General features: G+C 41.0%; 1 protein-coding gene across 5 annotated transcripts in view; it reads left to right on the top strand.

Moving 5' to 3' along the window:
• The window catches only part of ablim1b (actin binding LIM protein 1b), a 497,169-nt gene that overhangs the window by 294,623 nt on the left and 183,360 nt on the right, over positions 1–19,186 (top strand). For all 5 annotated transcript variants that reach the window (XM_068052960.1, XM_068052959.1, XM_068052954.1 and 2 more), the window contains exons 5-6: positions 14,152–14,278; positions 18,467–18,560. In XM_068052960.1, the coding sequence (XP_067909061.1) occupies positions 14,152–14,278; positions 18,467–18,560 (221 nt within the window). The remainder of the gene's footprint in view (positions 1–14,151; positions 14,279–18,466; positions 18,561–19,186) is intronic.

Here is a 19,186-nt window from a genome sequence, read left to right as displayed (position 1 = left end):
TCATACTGTAGCCCATTCCTTGGATGTACAGATTTACTGTACACTCTTCAGTTCATTGTCCAAAACATTGTGCACACATAGCTTTGTATCCCTACTGTTACTTATTTATTAGCAATATTTATCAAACATCAAACATGGCGTTTACTGATACTTTTAAATGAGGTGAGGCAGTGGTGTTCATCATCCCTACAAATTCCTCCCACGTTACTTCTTCCTAGTGATATTCCATGTCTGATTTTCACAACCCAATCTCCCCGGAACTGCGCCTGCTGCCAAATTCAAAGCTGTTGACTTCTGAGTGTCCAGGGTGCCCATATGAAACAGACATCAGGCTGCTGAATATACTAGTCAGTTTTTCCAGTCTACTGCAAACTAATCAGTAGCATTTAAAGGGACTGCTGGAGGTCCCTGATGGAAGGTTAAGAATTTTTTTTTACTTGCCTTAAATGTGGAGCCAGGAGTAGCTGGAGTCTCCTTCCTGTCTTCAAAATGGGCCCAGGATCGTCCTCCTCCCATTTGGCTCCCCAGTACCTACTCATGTGCCAGCTCAGCCTCCTAGCTAGTCAAATTTGCGAAGGCCCCACTGGGTCATCTAATAAGTGTCAACAACTCACCAATTTTATAGAATTAAGGCCAAGGCCTAATTTGGAACCAGCTTTGTGGCAAAGTCTTTGGGCATGTGTTCCGGGTGTACTGCCAATTTCCTACTGGAATCTAGTGCAAAACCAATTTCTCAGCCAATATACCCTCAGCTCACTATAATAGAGATAGATAGAAAGCACAGCAACCAGCAAAGAACACAAAACATAACTGATTCCTTTTCAGCCCTCCCTAGCTGAGCGTCTTAATTGTGTTATTTGTAATGTCACCCGGAAATGCTCTTTGGAGTTGTTTTGACCTCATTTTGGCCTATTCTACATGTAGTAAATACGGGGAACATATTTTTTGGAATAGAGGCAGTTTGCCAAACTAGCAAATGGAATATAAAATATGCAATTGAAGTGCCAGCCGCTGGAGAGGAACTGCTTTAAAATAGAAAAATAATGACATCAGTGGTGGGGTAAAAATGATATGTATGCAGTCACTTGTGAGTGATGGTATGTGGGATTGGCTCCCTGTTGATGTGGTGGTCTAACAGGCTGATAGCAGGCATCCAGACATTCCCACATAAGCAGTTGCGGGACAATCTATTTCTGCAGCTCCAAAGACGAGCAATTTATGGAGCTTGGCACATCAAACATTTACAGTTTAGACTGCGGACATGACAAATGTGGGAGCTATATGGTATAGTCTGCGTGCAAAGGTAAATTTTAATGTGCCTCACTTTAAGAGGATCATGCAATGATGCACTTGACACCAGAACACTACTCTGCAAATGAAAAGCAAATTTAGTTCAATGCATCCCCATCATCCGTAAAAGAGAAGAAAGCAACACTGGTGCCATGCATGCATAATTCATCAAAATTAATATTTAATGTGGATACGGATGTATTCAAACTTATCAATCATTTTATTAGAGAATACTGTGCACTGAAGAGGCAAAGACTTGCCCTTTTAATGCATTGTTTCATAGTTGTTTATTCAGTTAATTGCTGTGAAACTGTGATTCTTTTGTTAATCTGCATGATAGTTAGAAGAAGAAGCTATTCGGTACCTTTAGATGACTGGGGTAAAATTTCACACTGTGTTTATTATTTTAATAAACAGTGGAACTAAGGTACAGTTTCATGAAATGCTAATAGTGCTCTGAGTGATTGCAAGAATGAAAAATCCTACTCAGAAATGTCCTGGGCTGAGTTACTATTTGCTTTAGCAGACTGAAAATCACGTTCATCATCTTGCAAATAATAACGTTGCATATTTTCCTTCATCACTGATCTTTCTGTGTGCTTCCCCAAATTAATTGTGGGCTTCTCATTGCACCATCAATCTCCAGAGTTTGTTAGTTTTCTCTCTCTCTCTCTAATCTTTTGATATGTGCTTTTCTCTCCATCGTCCATTCTTCTAGGAAGTTCTCTCTCCATTTTTCATCCATGTGCTGTGGGCTGTGCCTTTTTTGCCCCTAGTTACCTTCAGATTGTTTTTCTCATTGTATCCCTGATCCTCTAGACTGAGCTCGTCCCTCTCTAAGCAGTAGGCTGCTTGTTTTTCCTCAGTTATCCATGCCGTCCTTCTCCTGTGTGCTTGATCTACCCAGCGGTGCTTTATCCTTTCTCTCCCTTGTCCCCTGTGCTGTGCTTTATCCTTTCCCTCCCTTGTCTCCTGTGCTGTGCTTGATCCGTTCTCTCCCTTGTTCCTTGCGCTGTGCTTTGCTATCGCTCTGCCAGGTCCCCTAGACTGTGCTCATTCTGATTCTATGAGCTGCACTTGTCACTGTCTCCAACCCTATGGGCTATACTTGTCTTTCAAGCTTCGACCTCCTGGACTGATCTTCCTCTTCAAGGCTGCATTTCTGTCTCCCACCCTGATCTTTCATGATTGGTTTACTTGCCATTTGCAAACTTTTGAGACTATGGAAACACTTTCTTTCTTTGGAATTAAGTTTTTTTGGTTAAAGCATTATTACCTGGGAAAATACCTTCAATAACAAGATGTTGAAGTGTGTACAATACCGTGCTTGGCAATGGTGTGATAATGAATTAACCAGACCAGCAACTAAAATTTTAAGTTGAAATAAGAACTAAGGCTTGAGATATAAGAACTGGTTTGTAAATGCTGTTGCTGCAGCAGAGTATGCACAACAAGCTGTTCTTGACAATTTGTGAATTTTGCTGATATAAAGTGTAGTGGATGTCGGTTACTTTCAGAAAATGCTTAAACATCCAGTCCTGCAAGTGAAGGAGAACTCTTACCAGTGCACTGCATGGCATTTAATTCTCACTTAGCATTTAACATTAACATTGGTATGGTGATGCTGCAGATACTCTTACTGACTCGGCAAGTATTGTATGTTTAGAGGATGTACTTTTTAGCAAAACTTAATCCTTCAACACTTCTTTGTTATCTTTGAGTTAATTAAAGCTTTCATTTGTGGCACATTTTCAACTGGTTATAACGTATTATAAATCATTGTCACTGCTTACTGATTAGAAGTGCCGATCACTTGTATGAGAATCGACTGTATAAGAAATTCCCATTGATTTTCTGGATTTTACTCAAATAACCCTGGTAATAATCACTAAGATTAATTCACTCAAAGAGGTAAGGTTATTGTAGAGATAATTAATATACTCTTGTATAAAAAGTTGTTTTCATCATGCACTCCATGATCTCATTTGACTGCTCCACTGTTTCTGATTTCTCATGCTGCTTGTCTGACACCCAGTACTGGATCAGCTAAATCAGTTCACTGGACACCGTCTCCATTCTTCTCCTTGATCATTGCCTGAGGCTGAACCAGATGGTTTGCAACCTTGGCATGCGTTTTGACCCTGAGATGAGTTTCTGACCACAGATCTGCCCCATCACCAAGGCTGCCTACTTCAACCTCAGCAGCATCACCCCTCTCTGTAGCTGCCTCGTTTTATCTGCTGCTAAAACCTTCATCCATGCCTTTGTTGCCTCTAGACTTGACTATTTCAATGTTCTTCTGGCAAGCCTCCCATCTTCCGCCCTCCATTAACTTGAACTCATCTAAAGCTTATATTAACTAGTACCAAGTCCCAATCACCCATCATCCCTGTGCTTGTTGACCTACATTGGGTCCCGGTCTAGCAACGTCTCAATTTTAAAATTTTTATCCTTGTTTTCAAATCCGTCCATGGCCTTGCTGTATCACTGTACCTCCTCCAGCCCTACCACCCTTCCAATTCTAGCCTCTTGCACATCCCTGATATTAATCATGCCACCGTTGACAACCGTGCCTTCAAATGTCTGGGCCCTAAATCTGGAAGGCTGCATTTGCTGACAACGCAACCACTAAGTGGCACAGTACTGGCACATGCGCAAATGCAGCCTCATCGACAGAAACGTAACTGTCTGTGATGCCTCAGGCAGTTGCCAGTAATAAAGATGCACTGTTCAATTTAACACAAAAAAAGAACTAAACCCAAACCCCCTCACCCCTCAATGACCGTGATCACCACTCCACCGTCCCACAACAGTACCCTCTCGCGATCGCAGCTTCTGTTCCCCGCTCCCTCTTGTGATTGCAGCCTCAATCACCGCATTCAGTTTCCTGTTCCCTCCTGTGCCCACACTGCTCACCGCTCCATCCCGCCGTTCTCTCCAGTGCCCAACTGGTCGCCATTTCCTCCCGCCACTCGTTCTCGACCTTGCCACCTGGAGAAATGGGGAGGGGGAGCAAGCGGGGTGCTAGAGGTGAGGGGAGAAGGGAGGGGCAGGAGTGCTAATGGTTAGGGGAGAAGCAAGCAGTAGGATGCAGCGGCAACCAGTTGGGAGCAGTGAAATGAAACAGTAAGCAGACAGGCATGGGGGAGAACGGCGGGAGGGAGCGGGCAAGAGAAATGGCAATTGTGCCGATTATGGGAGGAAGCTGGGTAGAGCAGCGGCGATTAAGGCCGCTTTCCAAAACTTGCGTTGGAGGCTGACGTCCCTTTGTCTGATGACGTATTCGCGCGCATGTGTGCATTAGTACTGGCAAACAGGCAAACTTCGGGAGCATTTTGTGTGTGCGCAAGGGTGAATGCATTCCATGCATGTGTGTAGTTCGGACCGCGGTGATGATGTTGGCGCTTGGCTGCATTGTCAGGAGACGCTCCAAATCTAGAATTCCCTCCATAAACTTCTCTGCCTCTCCATTTCTCTATCCTCCTTTGAGACACACCTTAAAACCTGCCTCTTTGACCAATTTTTTGGTCACCTGCCCCAGTATCTCCTTTTGTGGTTTTGAGGTCAAATTTTGTTTGGTAATGCTCCTGTGAAGCACCTTGGGATATTTTACTATGTTTAAAGGTGCTATATAAATGCAAGTTATTGTTGTTGTTAATTCGGTTGTCTGAACCCTTCAGTCAGGGTGCTGCTTTACAGTCCATACAAAGTCTCCAAACTCATTAGTACCTGCTGCTTGCTACACAGTTTTGTCGTCCAAAGAGAAGTGAGCATGTAGAAAGATGAGGAGCAGGCCCGTGGGATTGTAGATCCACAGGGTGAGGATGAGAAAGAGGAGGAGGGAGAAATGGAGGGAGTTGCTGTACAGACATGGAAATTGGAACTCTGTGCTGAAGAACCACTTCAAGTTTTAAAATTCAGGTTATAGAGTACAAAAACAAAGAGGAAATTCTAAACCTATAAAAATCATAGCTTAGTCTATAGTTAGATTATTGTGTCCAATTTTGGGTGCCCTACTCTCGGAAAAACATCAAGACTGTGGAGATGGTAAGAAGAAGTTCACTAAATGATTGCCAGGGATGAGAGGCTTTGGCTATGAGGAGAGATTAGAGAAACTGTGGCTCTTTAGAACAAAGAAGGTTAAGAGGAAGTCTGAAAGAGATGCTCAAATGTAAGAGAGGTTTTGATAAGGTAAATAGGGATTCCATTGGTCAGTGAGTCAGTAACTAAAGGACATAAATCTAGGATCATCAGCACAAGAATGAAAAATGGCTTTTAAAAGGGAAGTGGAAGCATATTTGTAAAAGAAAAGTTAAGAAGTTGGAGGAAAGGCCAGGGAAATGGGATGAAATGGGCAACTGTTTCAGAGAGCAGATCCTGGCACGATAGACTGAATTGACTGCTCTGTTGTAAAGTTCCATGATTTTGTGATATATTGTCACAGAACTGTAGTTTTTTCCTCCACTGTTAAAAACAATGTACCTTTAAGACAGAGAGAGAAGTTTTAGATTTCTTAAAACAGTGTGCCACTGCTGCAGTTGTTATCTAGGCAACAGCAGGAGAGTGAGGAGGTCACATGGTATAATGTTTCAATTTGACTGTAAAAACCAGTTTTTGAGGAACACTAGCGAAGCGTGCTTACTGGAGGAAAGAGCTGTCTATTCCTCTCAGCAGAAATTCTACAATGAGCCACAGGCTATGTTAATTGCCTAAGGAGAAAAGATCCCTTTTGAAGATAACATTTGTATTGTTGGAGGTAGCAAAATTCCTTTTCTTTACTTCCAATCAAAGAAGTCTTTGCTTCAAGATTGAAGCTCTCTTGACTGATTGTGTTTTCTGGAATTCACAATAAAGTTTCGACTGAGGTACTGTCGATTTTTAGACCCGTTGCTATACTCCTTGTTGAAAGAACTGTTTGATGCCTGCTGCAGCTGAAGTGCTTTGAATGCTTAGCTATTGAAGGACTGTTTTATTACAACCAGCTTGGGGACTTTGATTATTTTTACACGAGGATACCTCACCCATCAGGAACATAACCACAAAGACTAACAACCCAGTTATTTATTTATTCTGAAGAAACGGCTAATTTTAAAAACATTTTTCAAAAAGAAACCAGTTAACCATTGATTTTTAAGTGTATGTGTATGAATGGGGGAGTTAGGTTAAAATAAGCAGTTATAAGCTCTTTAGACATAAGTTTATCTTAATAATGTTTATTATTTAGTTTTAATAAATAGTTAATTTGTTGTTGTCTAAAGATACCTGGTTTGGTCTGTTTTATTCTGGGGGTTACTAGAGTGTTTAATTTTGCTGTTTTCTGGTTGGATGGGAAAGCTTTAATAATATGCTGCAACCTGTGGAGTGATGGGACTGAATTGACAGCGCATTGCTCCCGCCTCGGTCGTAACAATATATTTACGATTCTGATTTAGAATGTGTCGATTTAATTACTGATCATCTACAAATAACTCTTAAGATCATAAAATAACATCGGATGAATCACAATAGAAAATAAATCTTCCACAAGAGGACGTGGCTTACAATTCCTTTCTGCTCCATTCATATGACACAGGTTGACGGATGAGGTCGGGGGGGTGGGGAGGTGAGGGGGGTGGTGGGGATTGAAACCCATCTTGGCGAAATGGTCAGCAGTGAATTAACAACTTTTGTAAACTCTTCACTATTTTCTTTTCCAATTAAATCGGGCAGAGTACAGGATGAGCTGCAGATTTTTCTTCTATTAACAGCTCTGACAGATTGTTGTGTCCTGTAATTCATGACTGCCATCTAGTGTTCAATTTTCAGAACTAGTTTGCTGTAAAGGAGGCTCTTTATTTGTAAACTGAATCTGTGATGCAACCTGTGGTGTCTCTTGGCCTCTGATTGTTTCTTATCACTTCTGAATGGCGTGACATTTTCCATTTTTTGTGTTCCTTGCTGCATAGCATATTGTAATATGGTGAAGCTGCGGATGATTTTTAATCCCAGTTATTTTCCCACTTCTCCTGAAGGGCTGACCCATGTTGGAGCACAGCTCTATTGTTGCTGTCATTACTCCAGTATTCCACCCAAAAGCTTATTTCTTTAATGGTTTAATGGAGTCTTAATAGTGCATTCCAACTGACTACTTGGCCATGGAGGAATTCACAACATCATTCTATTATCACCCAATATCTGCATGCACACGTTTTACAGCATAGACTATTGATTGGAAATGGGAACCCTTCTGATTTCTTCCTGACCTTGGTACAGGGACACTTTAGCCAGTTATGTTGTTACTGCTCCCACCTTGTTGAGATCAGCTAAGCCTGTAGAGTCTAGAACCTCGAGATCTGCATGGCTCAGTGCTGCACTAGGTAGTAGTGCATCCACTAGGCCATCCAGAGATCTTCCTAGCACAGCCTTCTGTAATGAATTTAGTAATAAATAGCTAGCTTGTGAGTCGCCTAATATATTTTCCACAGCTTTTTGCACAGCTATGCTTGTAAATAGTACATTTCAGCAGGACCATGCCCAATGTTCTGCTGTTCATGCTCTACCTCAGGGGCAGAAATGTGGAAAATTACCTGTTTATCCTGATTTTAGTGTGACAAGAAAAGCTTTAAAATCAGCCTGCAGTAACCCAGTCCTCACCTCTGGCAGTAGTTTACCTTGGAGCATGTGTCAATCTCTAGTATACATCTGATTTAAGCTGGCAGCAGAGTGGGTACAATTCAGATCATTTCATGCAGGATGCTAGTTATGATAGAAACTAGATTAGCCCATCAGATACAGAAATTATTTGCTAGCATTTTTAGAATTTTTTCCTGTCAATTTAGTTTATGCCTTTGACCTTTTGAATTCTAATGCATAATACTGCATTAGCTGAGTGTTAAAGCATGCCAACCTCCCAAGCTTTATAGTTCTGTCATTATAGAGTCAGGTGGCATTTCAGAAAGGTCATGCCTCACTTTACTCCGATACTTTCTTGCTGCGCTTTATTTTTCCAAGAGTTTCTTTTGTTCATTTGCTACTTGATAAAAATGGATCTGTCCATTTACCTGTTCCCACAGCATTAAGGCTATGGGAGTAATTTGGAAATGAACTTGAAAAGGGGCAAGACAGTGGGGCAAATTACCATTATAGAACCTACCCAAGTTCAACCCATTGAACTCAATGGGACAAAAGTCAGACGTGTTCTTTAAAGAATCTGTGATTTCCTCTGCTAGGTTACCACCTTTGCATTGAAGATTGTTCTGTTGACCTGGAATTCATTTCATCATTACACTAACATATGTCTTGAATACTCAGTGTTACAATGATACATTTCTTATTGAAATAGTCTGTACTATGGCCTCCAGTATATACTTATTAAATGACTTTGGTGCATACAGACACATGACCAGTCATAGATCTGTTGTTTTGAGTTTGACAGATAAATGTTACATTTGGTTAGTTGCCTTTCCCAGGCAAAGCACTGTGCATAATTGAACAGGTTCAAGTGAAAAAGGATAAGCCCAATAATTCACTAATTATAGTTCTCTGAGCAATAATGGGCTGTTTGTATCTGAGACTGGGAAATAGCCAAATATCTTACCCACTGTGAAGAAATTGAGTTAAGTTTAAAATTAGGAGAATTAAAAGGATTTTAGTCTGGGAGTAACTACAGCAATCATCAAAACAAAGCTTAAAATTGTATCGTGTTGATTCATCACCCCTCCTAATATCTCCTCCTTTGGCACAACAGCCACTTTAGTCTGATTGTGTTTCTAAAGAGCACCTTGGGACATCTTTCTATGATAAAGCCACCAGATGAGTTCAAGATGCTGTTATTGATTATACCCAACGGAGGAAAACATTAAATAGCTAAGCAGATTCCATCAAAGTTTGGAAAATAAGAGATGGCACCAAAGGATAAATCCAATTATTTGAAGCTGATAAATGAATTGAATCCATTGCTTACAATATTTTACAGTGTTGCATTTAGTTTAGTCAGTTGAAGTCAGTCATGTCTGTAGGGGAATGGAAAGAAAACTAATACAATTTTCCAGTACCATAATTATCATAACTATTGATTCATAGAAAGGCTAGGTTATCATGGGCATTTGCATTATTGCATTTAAGGGAAAACCTTGGTGTTGAATTGCTAAAATCCAATACCTAAATAAAATACAATAAAAACTCATACCATCTAATAGCAGTTTAAGGCCATTAACAACCTAGAATGATAGAAGGTCATGAATTTTAAAACTTATCAAATTACTAGAGATCAGCAGTTTTTGATTTAATTAAAGTTGACCGGCTTCATAAATGGTTATGATTTGAGCAAGATTTCAACAACAAAATTTTCATAGAAAATGCCTGATTTCAAATTGTTGATGTAGGCATTTCATCACTGGAGCTCATTTATTTATTAATCTATCCAAATTAGTTGGGAAATAGTTATGAGTTAGTTAATTCATGATATATGCTTTCCCTTTTTGGACTGCATTCATAGATGTTAGCATGGTGATCAAAGCCCAGTGGTCTTTAAGGATCTCATGAGCTGTATATGGGCTTAGATATTTGCTAGTGTATAATAATGTTCCATTTATATTTGACTGACACCATTAACATGCCATGTCACTAACCCAGGAAGCTATTTCCTAAATAATCCTGCACTTTCAATACAGATGGTATGTTTGGCAATGAAGTTGAATTTTACATCAAAGCAGTTAACTTGATAAAGCAATAGCAGTAAGTCAAATTTTAATTGGCTGCATTCTTTATTGGCATATATTACTGCTAGAAAAGGCAAATGGTGATTTCATCAAAAAACAAATATGAGACATTGTTTAATACTCAATTAGTTAAAACACTACTCAGATTTATTTGCTTTAGGCCATTTGTTTCAGCTCTTTTGAAACACCGTTGCCAGATATTTTCTATGTGCATTTTGTACCATGTTGGAAGCAAAGGGCAAAGGGCTTCCCATCAGTTTATTCTCTTTAAGCACTTATCTTTAACTTAGCAACTCTCTGAGGGCCCATGTAATTTTGGGGACTCACTTGGTAGCAAATCAATGCACAAATCCACTCCATGGTGTAGCGTGTTGGTAAATTTTGGCAAAACCCAGAAATCAGGTCACCAAATCTCTTCAATTTTTATTCCAATTTTCTCCCCAACTTCTCTCCCAAAGAAACTCCAGAGACAATTTTCCTGGGAATAGTGACTGAATCGTACCTTAAAGGTGGGTGCTATGCATAGGAAAAATGGGTGCTAAACTTTCGCAACAGGTTGTATCTGAATAGCATGATTGCTGAATTTCCTGTTTGCTTTTCAGATGGTTATATTTGAAGAAGGCAGAGCAGGGAAAATTGCAGGCAAATGAGTCTCACAGACACGTGCATTAAAATTTTCTGCTCTCTCACTGGGTGAAGTTCAGGTGAAACTGCTCCCAAACCATCTCACAATTAACACAAAGAGAATCTGCGCAGTCAAAGCAGCACACTTCTCTGATTCATAAACTTTCAGTACACATTTGTTTTCCCCATTCACCTACAATAAAAATGCATCAATAGAAGAGTGATCAAATTCCAACAGTGATTTATTACAATACAGCATTTATGTGACTATTGTTTATCACAATGGTGCTACCCTCAAATTACTTTTCCCATTGTGGTGTTCTAAATGCTCATTAGCCTGTCCTAATGCAACAACAACAACTTGCATTTATATCGCATCTTTAATATAACAAAATGTTCCAAGGCGTCTAATGCTTCTTCTAAGTGAATCCCCATTAACAGGAGCCCGAGAGAGGGGCTAAACAGTGTCTCCAGTACACAGTGCTGGGAGTGAGGTGTTCCTCAATCTTGTTGAGTATGGATACTGGATGGTTCCACTGCAGAACTCTCTGCTGCTGCAGGTACCAGCTGCATTCTGCCTCTTGGATGACCATAGGAATGGAGGTGGATGGATGGAGGAGTAGCTTGGAAGCACTGCTATCCTGAGAAAGCAGCTTTTCTCATGATCACTTCCATCTCAACCCTACTTGAAGCCTCCATCTCATTGTACCCTCTGAACTCCGGTCACACAAACCTGATGACTTCAATGATATCACACAAGCTTGTGCCCATCTCGCACCTTATCTAGGCAAGCTTATCAGCAACCATTCCCCTGAAATGACAATAGTGCAATTCTATTCTATCCAAGGATGTCTGTAAGCTAACCCTCAGGATCATACTCATATAACTGCTGGACCCCTTCATATTAGTCTCCATTTGCCTTCAATTTTGATTGCAAAGCTTCATAATAGTTTCTCAATGCAGTGCAGGATTCAGCAAGCAGCAGTATGTGCAATGAAGCTGCATAATTAGCATATTGAGAGAAAAAAGTCTACAATAGCAAAAATAGGAGCAAAATTGCAAAGGTACGATTAAATGACTTCTAATGAATGAGCTCTATGCTTTCTGTCTTACCAGAGCTAGAATGTACTCCAAGATTGCTGCACTCTCCTTTCACGCTCAATCTTTAATTATCCAGCATATAATCAGTTTGGCGAGACAATGCACAAGTGAATCCATTGTTGCTCAATAAAAACGCAAATCCAATCCAATCTAAGCAAGACGTATTTGACTTGTAGTGATTTTGCACTATCCATTTGGGATGAATTGATGGCCTAGTAGCTATGTCTGTTCACATGTCTATTTACAACAAAGTAACGTATTAGTCCCAAGACATTTGTGTAGCAAAACCAGGGACAAATTCCTACATCTCCAGTGGAAGTTGACTGTTCCAGTCTTCAGAGGTTTGAAAGTGATCTGCTGTGATGTCTGTTATTTCTCTGCTGCTTACACCAAATAGACACTTCCATCCATGTAGACATACTGACACACACCGATGCACTTGCACACGTGTAGGCTTGTACTTAAGCACATGTTCATACTTGCAGGTACTTAGATTGGTGCTTATACATTGGCCTTTGTATACAGTTGAAGGCACTCACAGTTACTCTAACATATACTCACAAGCACATTCTTTCTCTCTATGTCAGTCTTTCTCTCTCTCTCTCTTGCTGAAATTCTCTGGGCCCTTTGGGGACAGGCTTGGAGGTGGGGTGGCAGGGGTGGGGTGTATGATGTCAGCGTCTCCAGTGACATGACCTGAAGCCTCTTTCACTGCCTTATTGTCTCCGTTCCCTTACTGGTTGGCCCACCCCCACCCCCTGCCCACGAGCTGTTAATTGGCCGGCCACCGGAAAATCGCTTGCGCCTGGTCACTCCCCATCCCAGCGGCAGCATTCCTGCTTCCGGTCCCAACGGCGGGACCTCAGGCCCAGCCGCAAAATTCAGCCCCTCTGCTGGCACTCTGGCTGAGCTCAGCTGAGTACAGACCGTTGATTGGATCAGGACTCTCCTGGTCTGCACGGCTTAGCTATTCACTGAATTTACTTGCTGAGCCATTAGGAAGCTTTTGACTAATTATTTTAAATTACTTATCCTCACTGTGAGTAATGTTTGAAATTGAATTTCACTTTTATTTGCAGACATTATTCTCCAATTTTATTTTTCACATTTCCTGCTTACTAAATATACTGAAGAGCGTAAATGACATTCTCCCAGATCCTTAATTTTTCTCCCAATAAACTGTCAGCTGGATGAGAATGGTATTTCTTTTGATTTACCCTCTTGCCCGAGGAGCAAGTGGTGATTTACAATTGTCCTTTCCCCAGGTGTGGCAACAAAGACGAAGCTCCCAACACTTCATATTCCAATTTACTATCCCATAATACCAACAGAAAGTTTTATTTTCCACTTTTCATTCTAATTATTTTATTTTAAAATGGTTCCCAATTTCTACAGTGCCTTAATATATCTGAGTCAGGATAATAACATCAATAGGAAGAAAGGCACCCTCAGCCTATTTTATTTGCTTTGCTTATATTGTAACTGTTAGTGAAGACTTACAGTTTTTACAGATAATGAATGGATCTGAGGGGAATACTTATTTAAATAAGATAGGAAATGCCTGATATTTCATTCCATTAACTGCAATGGAACTGAATATCAGATGTTGTGTTTACAGACAGCCTATCCGATATAGCCCGGTTTCGTGCCACTGCCCACGACGAACCTCTACCCCCGAGTCGAATGCTATATTAGCTCAGTTAAGAGCACTCTCACCTCTCGATCAGAAGCTATGGGTTCTAATTTCCATTCTAGGATTTAAGATAATAACCTAAACTGCTATTCCAGTATAGTTCAAAGAGAGGTCATATTCGTGGAGCTGCAATCTGACAGGTGAGACATACTGAGTCCATTCATGTTAAAGAGCCCATGGCACGAACAGAGAATGGCAAGCAGACCGTCCTCAACCCATATTACCAATAACAGATTAGCTGTTTTTTCATTGCAATGTGAGGTATTGTTGGCACAGAATATGAACGACCGTCACTACACTTCCAAAAGTCATTCATTGTGTGAAGGTCTTTGAGCAGTTCATGCTGTTAAAACTTTTTGGAGTTTCTCAGTTCCTGTCATGACTATTTAATAGATTATTGTGGTCTTGAAATGTGCAGGCATTTGTGCAGTTAGAAGTCCTCATTGGGGAAGTTCATGTGTGAAACCTAATAGGATTGTATTACATTCCTGTATGTGCTGTTATTATATGTTAAAATAAGCAGGATAACACCAATGTAAGAATAATGCTCATTGGATTATAGGACAAGTGCGTAAAACATTTACAAATGAACTGTTTCCAATCTTCAGCATTCAGATTCTTATGTAATTTATACAGGAACTTTGGTGATTATGTAAATACTTATTATGTGGACTAGACGTCTGCATGAAGATCACATTTTGTCATTGAAAGTGACTTCTCATAAAGGCTCTTTTCTGTTTTCAGATTGTGCAGGCTGTGGTAGAGATATTAAAAATGGACAGGCTTTACTGGCTCTCGAGCGACAGTGGCACCTGGGATGTTTCAAATGTAAGGCCTGTGGGAAGGTCCTTACTGGGGAGTACATTAGCAAGTAAGTGCTAATTGTACTCTATGTTGAAATGCACAGAATCCAGTGGCTAACTTTCTTTATTTCATTTTGAAGTTTGATGCCCAATAACACTAGCACTACTAACAGTAGCATTATTTGGATGTTGAAGGGAAACTAGCATTGGGAATGTTGTTATAAGATTAGAAATAAAAAATGAAAATTACAGTCTTACACAGCAGTCTTTCTTTAATCACTTGTCGGAGGCACATTTGTCAGGGAGTTTGTTCTTCACCCAAAGGGCAGTCAACACCTGGGCTCGGTCTCCAAGTGAGTTAATATGGGCCAATGGATTTCCTTATCCATATTTATCTTGTGAAAACTTTTAAGGAAATAGAATGTTAAAATAAATTTTATTATAAAAAGCAGTCATTGAGTATGTTACGACCAGGTGAGACAGGAACAAAGAACAAAGAACAGTACAGCACAGGAACAGGCCATTCAGCCCTCTAAGCCTGCGCCGATCTTGATGCCTGCCTAAACTAAAACCTTCTGCATTTCCAGGGTCCATATCCCTCTATTCCCATCCTATTCATGTATTTGTCAAGATGCCTCTTAAACGTCTCTATGGTACCTGTGATCTCTATGGTACCCGCTTCCACCACCTCCCCCGGCAACAAGTTCCAGGCACTCACCACCCTCTGTGTAAAGAACTTGCCTCGCACAACCCCTCTAAACTTTGCCCCTCTCACCTTAAACCAATGTCCCCTAGTAACTGACTCTTCCACCCTGGGAAAAAACTTTTGACGATCCACTCTGTCCATGCCGCTTATAACTTTATAAACCTCTATCATGTCGCCCCTCCACCTCCGTCGTTCCAGTGAAAAAATCCAAGTTTATCCAACCTCTCCTCATAGCTAATGCCCTCCAGACCAGGCAACATCCTGGTAAACCTCTTCTGTTCCCTCTCCAAAGCCTGCACGTCCTTCTGGTAGTGTGGTGACCAGAATTGCACACAATATTCTAAGTGTGGCCTAACTAAAGTTCTGTACAGCTGTAGCATGACTTCCCTACTTTAATACTCTATGCCCCGACTGATGAAGGCAAGCATGCCGTATGCCTTCTTGACTACCTTATCCACCTGCCTTGCCACTTTCAGTGACCTGTGGACCTGTACGCCCAGATCTCTCTGCCTGTCAATACTCCTAAGGGTTCTGCCATTTACTGTATACTTCCCACCTGCATTAGACCTTCCAAAATGCATTACCTCACATTTGTCCGGATTAAACTCCATCTGTCATTTCTCTGCCCAAGTCTCCAACCGATCTATATCCTGCTGTATCCTCTGACAATCCTCATCACTGTCTGCAACTCCACCAACTTTTGTGTCGTCCGCAATCTTACTAATCAGACCAGCTACATTTTCCTCCAAATCATTTATATATACTACAAACTGCAAAGGTCCCAGCACTGATCCCTGCGGAACACAGTGGCGGCACAGTGGCGCAGTGGTTAGCACCGCAGCCTCACAGCTCCAGTGACCCAGGTTCAATTCTGGGTACTGCTTGTGTGGAGTTTGCAGGTTCTCCCTGTGTCTGCGTGGGTTTTCTCCGGGTGCTCCGGTTTCCTCCCACATGCCAAAGACTTGCAGGTTGATAGGTTAATTGGCCATTATAAATTGCCCCTAGTATAGGTAGGTGGTAGGGAAATATAGGGACAGGTGGGGATGTGGTAGGAATATGGAATTAGTGTAGGATTAGTATAAATGGGTGGTTGATGGTCGGCACAGACTTGGTGGGCCGAAGGGCCTGTTTCAGTGCTGTATCTCTAAAAAAAAACACCACTAGTCACATCCCTCCATTCAGAAAAGCACCCTTCCACTGCTACCCTCTGTCTTCTGTGACCGAGCCAGTTCTGTATCCATCTTGCCAGCTCCCCTCTGATCCCGTGTGACTTCATCTTTTGCATCAGTCTGCCATGAGGGACCTTGTCAAAAGCTTTACTGAACTCCATATAGATAACATCCACTGCCCTTACTTCATCAATCATCTTCGTCACTTCCTCAAAAAACTCAATCAAATTAGTGAGACACGACCTCCCCTTCACAAAACCATGCTGCCTCTCGCTAATAATGGGAGTAAATTCCAAATGGGAGTAAATCCTGTCCCGAAGAATCCTCTCTAATAATTTCCCTACCACTGACGTAAGGCTCACCAGCCTATAATTTCCTGGATTATCCTTGCTACCCTTCTTAAACAAAGGAACAACATTGGCTATTCTCCAGTCCTCTGGGACCTCACCTGTAACCAATGAGGATGCAAAGATTTCTGTCAAGGCCCCAGCAATTTCTTCCCTTGCCTCCTTCAGTATTCTGGGGTAGATCCCATCAGGCCCTGGGGACTTATTTACCTTAATGCTTTGCAAGACGCCCAACACCTCCTCCTTTTTGATAATGAGATGACTGAGACTATCTACACTCCCTTCCCTAGGCTCATCATCCACCAAGTCCTTCTCCTTGGTGAATACTGATGCAAAGTACTCATTTAGTACCTCGCCCATTTCCTCTGGCTCCACACATAGATTCCCATCTCTGTCCTTGAGTGGGCCAACCCTTTCCCTGGTTACCCTCTTGCTCTTTATATACGTATAAAAAGCCTTGGGATTTTCATAAATCCTGTTTGCCAATGACTTCTCATAACCCTTTTTAACCCTCCTGACTCCTTGCTTAAGTTCCTTCCTACTGTCTTTATATTCCTCAAGGGATTCGTCTGTTGCTAGCCTTCCAGCCCTTACAAATGCTTCCTTTTTCTTTTTGACGAGGCTCACAATATCCCGCGTTATCCAAGGTTCCCGAAACTTACCAAACTTATCCTTCTTCCTCACAGGAACATGTTGGTCCTGGATTCTAATCAACTGACGTTTGAAAGACTCCCACATGTCAGATGTTGATTTACCCTCAAACAGCCGCCCCCAATCTAAATTTTTCAGTTCCTGCCTAATATTGTTATAATAGTACCTCGCCCATTTCCTCTGACTCCACACATAGATTCCCTTCTCTGTTCTTGAGTCTAGGAGTCTAGGGGTTCCCTCTCAGCCTGGTTTAACCATAACAGGATTTAATTTTTAAAACGCCTCGTTTTAGCTCCCCCTCACTGAATCCTTGTTCATCGCTTTCCAATTTTAAGGCAAAGAAATCAATTCAACAGGTTTTCTTAGATTTAAACAAGAAAGGTGGAAGTTTATTAATCTTAAACTCTAATTCGGTTAACAACTATGAGTACGTGACACGACCATGCTAGCATGCATAGCAATAAACACACACGCAGATAGAGACAGAAAAAGTAGAAGGAATAAAGGGGAAAAGTTTGAGGCAATATCTGGTAGTTATTTACAGTCCTTTAAGGTCAATGCGGAGTCTTTGGTTGCTGGTAAGTCTTGCTGTTCGTTGGGGCCCAGTGCACACTTCAACTTGTTTCGATGTAGGAGTCTTTTCTCCCTTGAGGTTTAAGTGACTTCATTGGGTCCAGAGGCTTATGAGAAAGCGAGAGGGAGCCAGCCAAGAGAGAGGCTTTCTTGTTCCAGCTTCAATTGCAATCTGCGACTGACTCCAAACTGTCCTGTGAGCACAATTCAAAAGTCCAAGTTGGCCAGCTGGTTAGTCATGTGACTAGCTGCTTAAACACACATCTGCATTTCAAAGCTCTCAGTGAGGGGTGGGGGGGGGGGTGTATAGTGCTGTCTCTTACACTGACAAGATGTGGATCGCCATTGCCCAGATCAATCTCTGTTAATTGAATCAGTGAGCAATTCTTTTGTCTCTCCAAGCACTGTCTCTTAGTATGCAAATATTCTCCAGCCAAGTGTCTGGTGATCTCTTGTAAAACAAGTCATTTCTTCACTCCAGCAACTGTTTAAAATCAATGTTCATATGACAAAGTTAATATGCCTCATTCTTGGCAGGTGGGGGTCTTCTAGGCAAGTAAAACTGTATTGGCCATTTGCTTCACTTTTTAACATTTACCTCAATAACAGGTATTAACTGGTATTTGTAAACATATGTCTTGTTAAAATTGATGGTCTTGATTTTTGAGAGATCATTGCTAATCTTTTGTATTCAGTACTAAATCTAATTCTGATATAAATTTAGATAAGCATAGCCTTCAGATCTGATTTATAATCTATTATATTGTTCTCATTTCACCTTTCTTCCCTTTACCCACAATTCTTTGATAGGGATGGTGCTCCCTATTGTGAAAAGGATTATCAAAGTCTCTTTGGTGTGAAATGTGAAGATTGTGGCAAATTCATCACTGGAAAGGTCTTGGAGGTATGTACATAGAGAACACTTGCCTCTTAAGTGATTGTCAGTAGACAGGCTGTTATCTTTCCTTTAAAGTTTGTTCCTCACATAAATCCCAACTGAGTGCAGCCAAATTATATATCCTGTTGCAGTGAATCTGAGGTATTTTATTTATACTTTCGAAGGAGCTCTTTATGAAAAAAGTATTTAAGCACTCAAAATATGACAATATATTGTCAAAAACATTATGTAGTTTATTCGTGACAGCTTTGTGGTGGAACTGTTACTACCTATTGTATGCTATTTTCCCTTGCATTAAAACAATGGCTTTCTGAAGATTGGCAAGTAAAATGTAACATCGAAACTATTAAACATTATTTAAAACAAGGTAGTATATGATCAGTTCATTTGACTGAGGAAATATCTACAATATAATCTACTACATAGAAGGTGTTACAGCTAGTTAATAGGTTATTTAATCAAGGCAATATTGTTTTTCTTACCTGCTTTCCAGTGCTCAGCTGAATTGAAAGCAGAACTGAGCACAAAAACCAAGTCATCTGCTGGTGAAACTGCTCGTTTATGGTGCAAGGCAGTGTCTGAAGCAGACTGACTGGCCATTGATTGTATGGCTGCTTGTGGGATAACCAACA

This window comes from Heterodontus francisci, chromosome 20, assembly GCF_036365525.1.
Source record: "Heterodontus francisci isolate sHetFra1 chromosome 20, sHetFra1.hap1, whole genome shotgun sequence".
In the NCBI taxonomy this organism is placed as follows: Eukaryota; Metazoa; Chordata; class Chondrichthyes; order Heterodontiformes; family Heterodontidae; genus Heterodontus; species Heterodontus francisci.
Note: the sequence above shows the minus strand (reverse complement) of the source record. Positions and strands in the feature narration are given on the sequence as shown.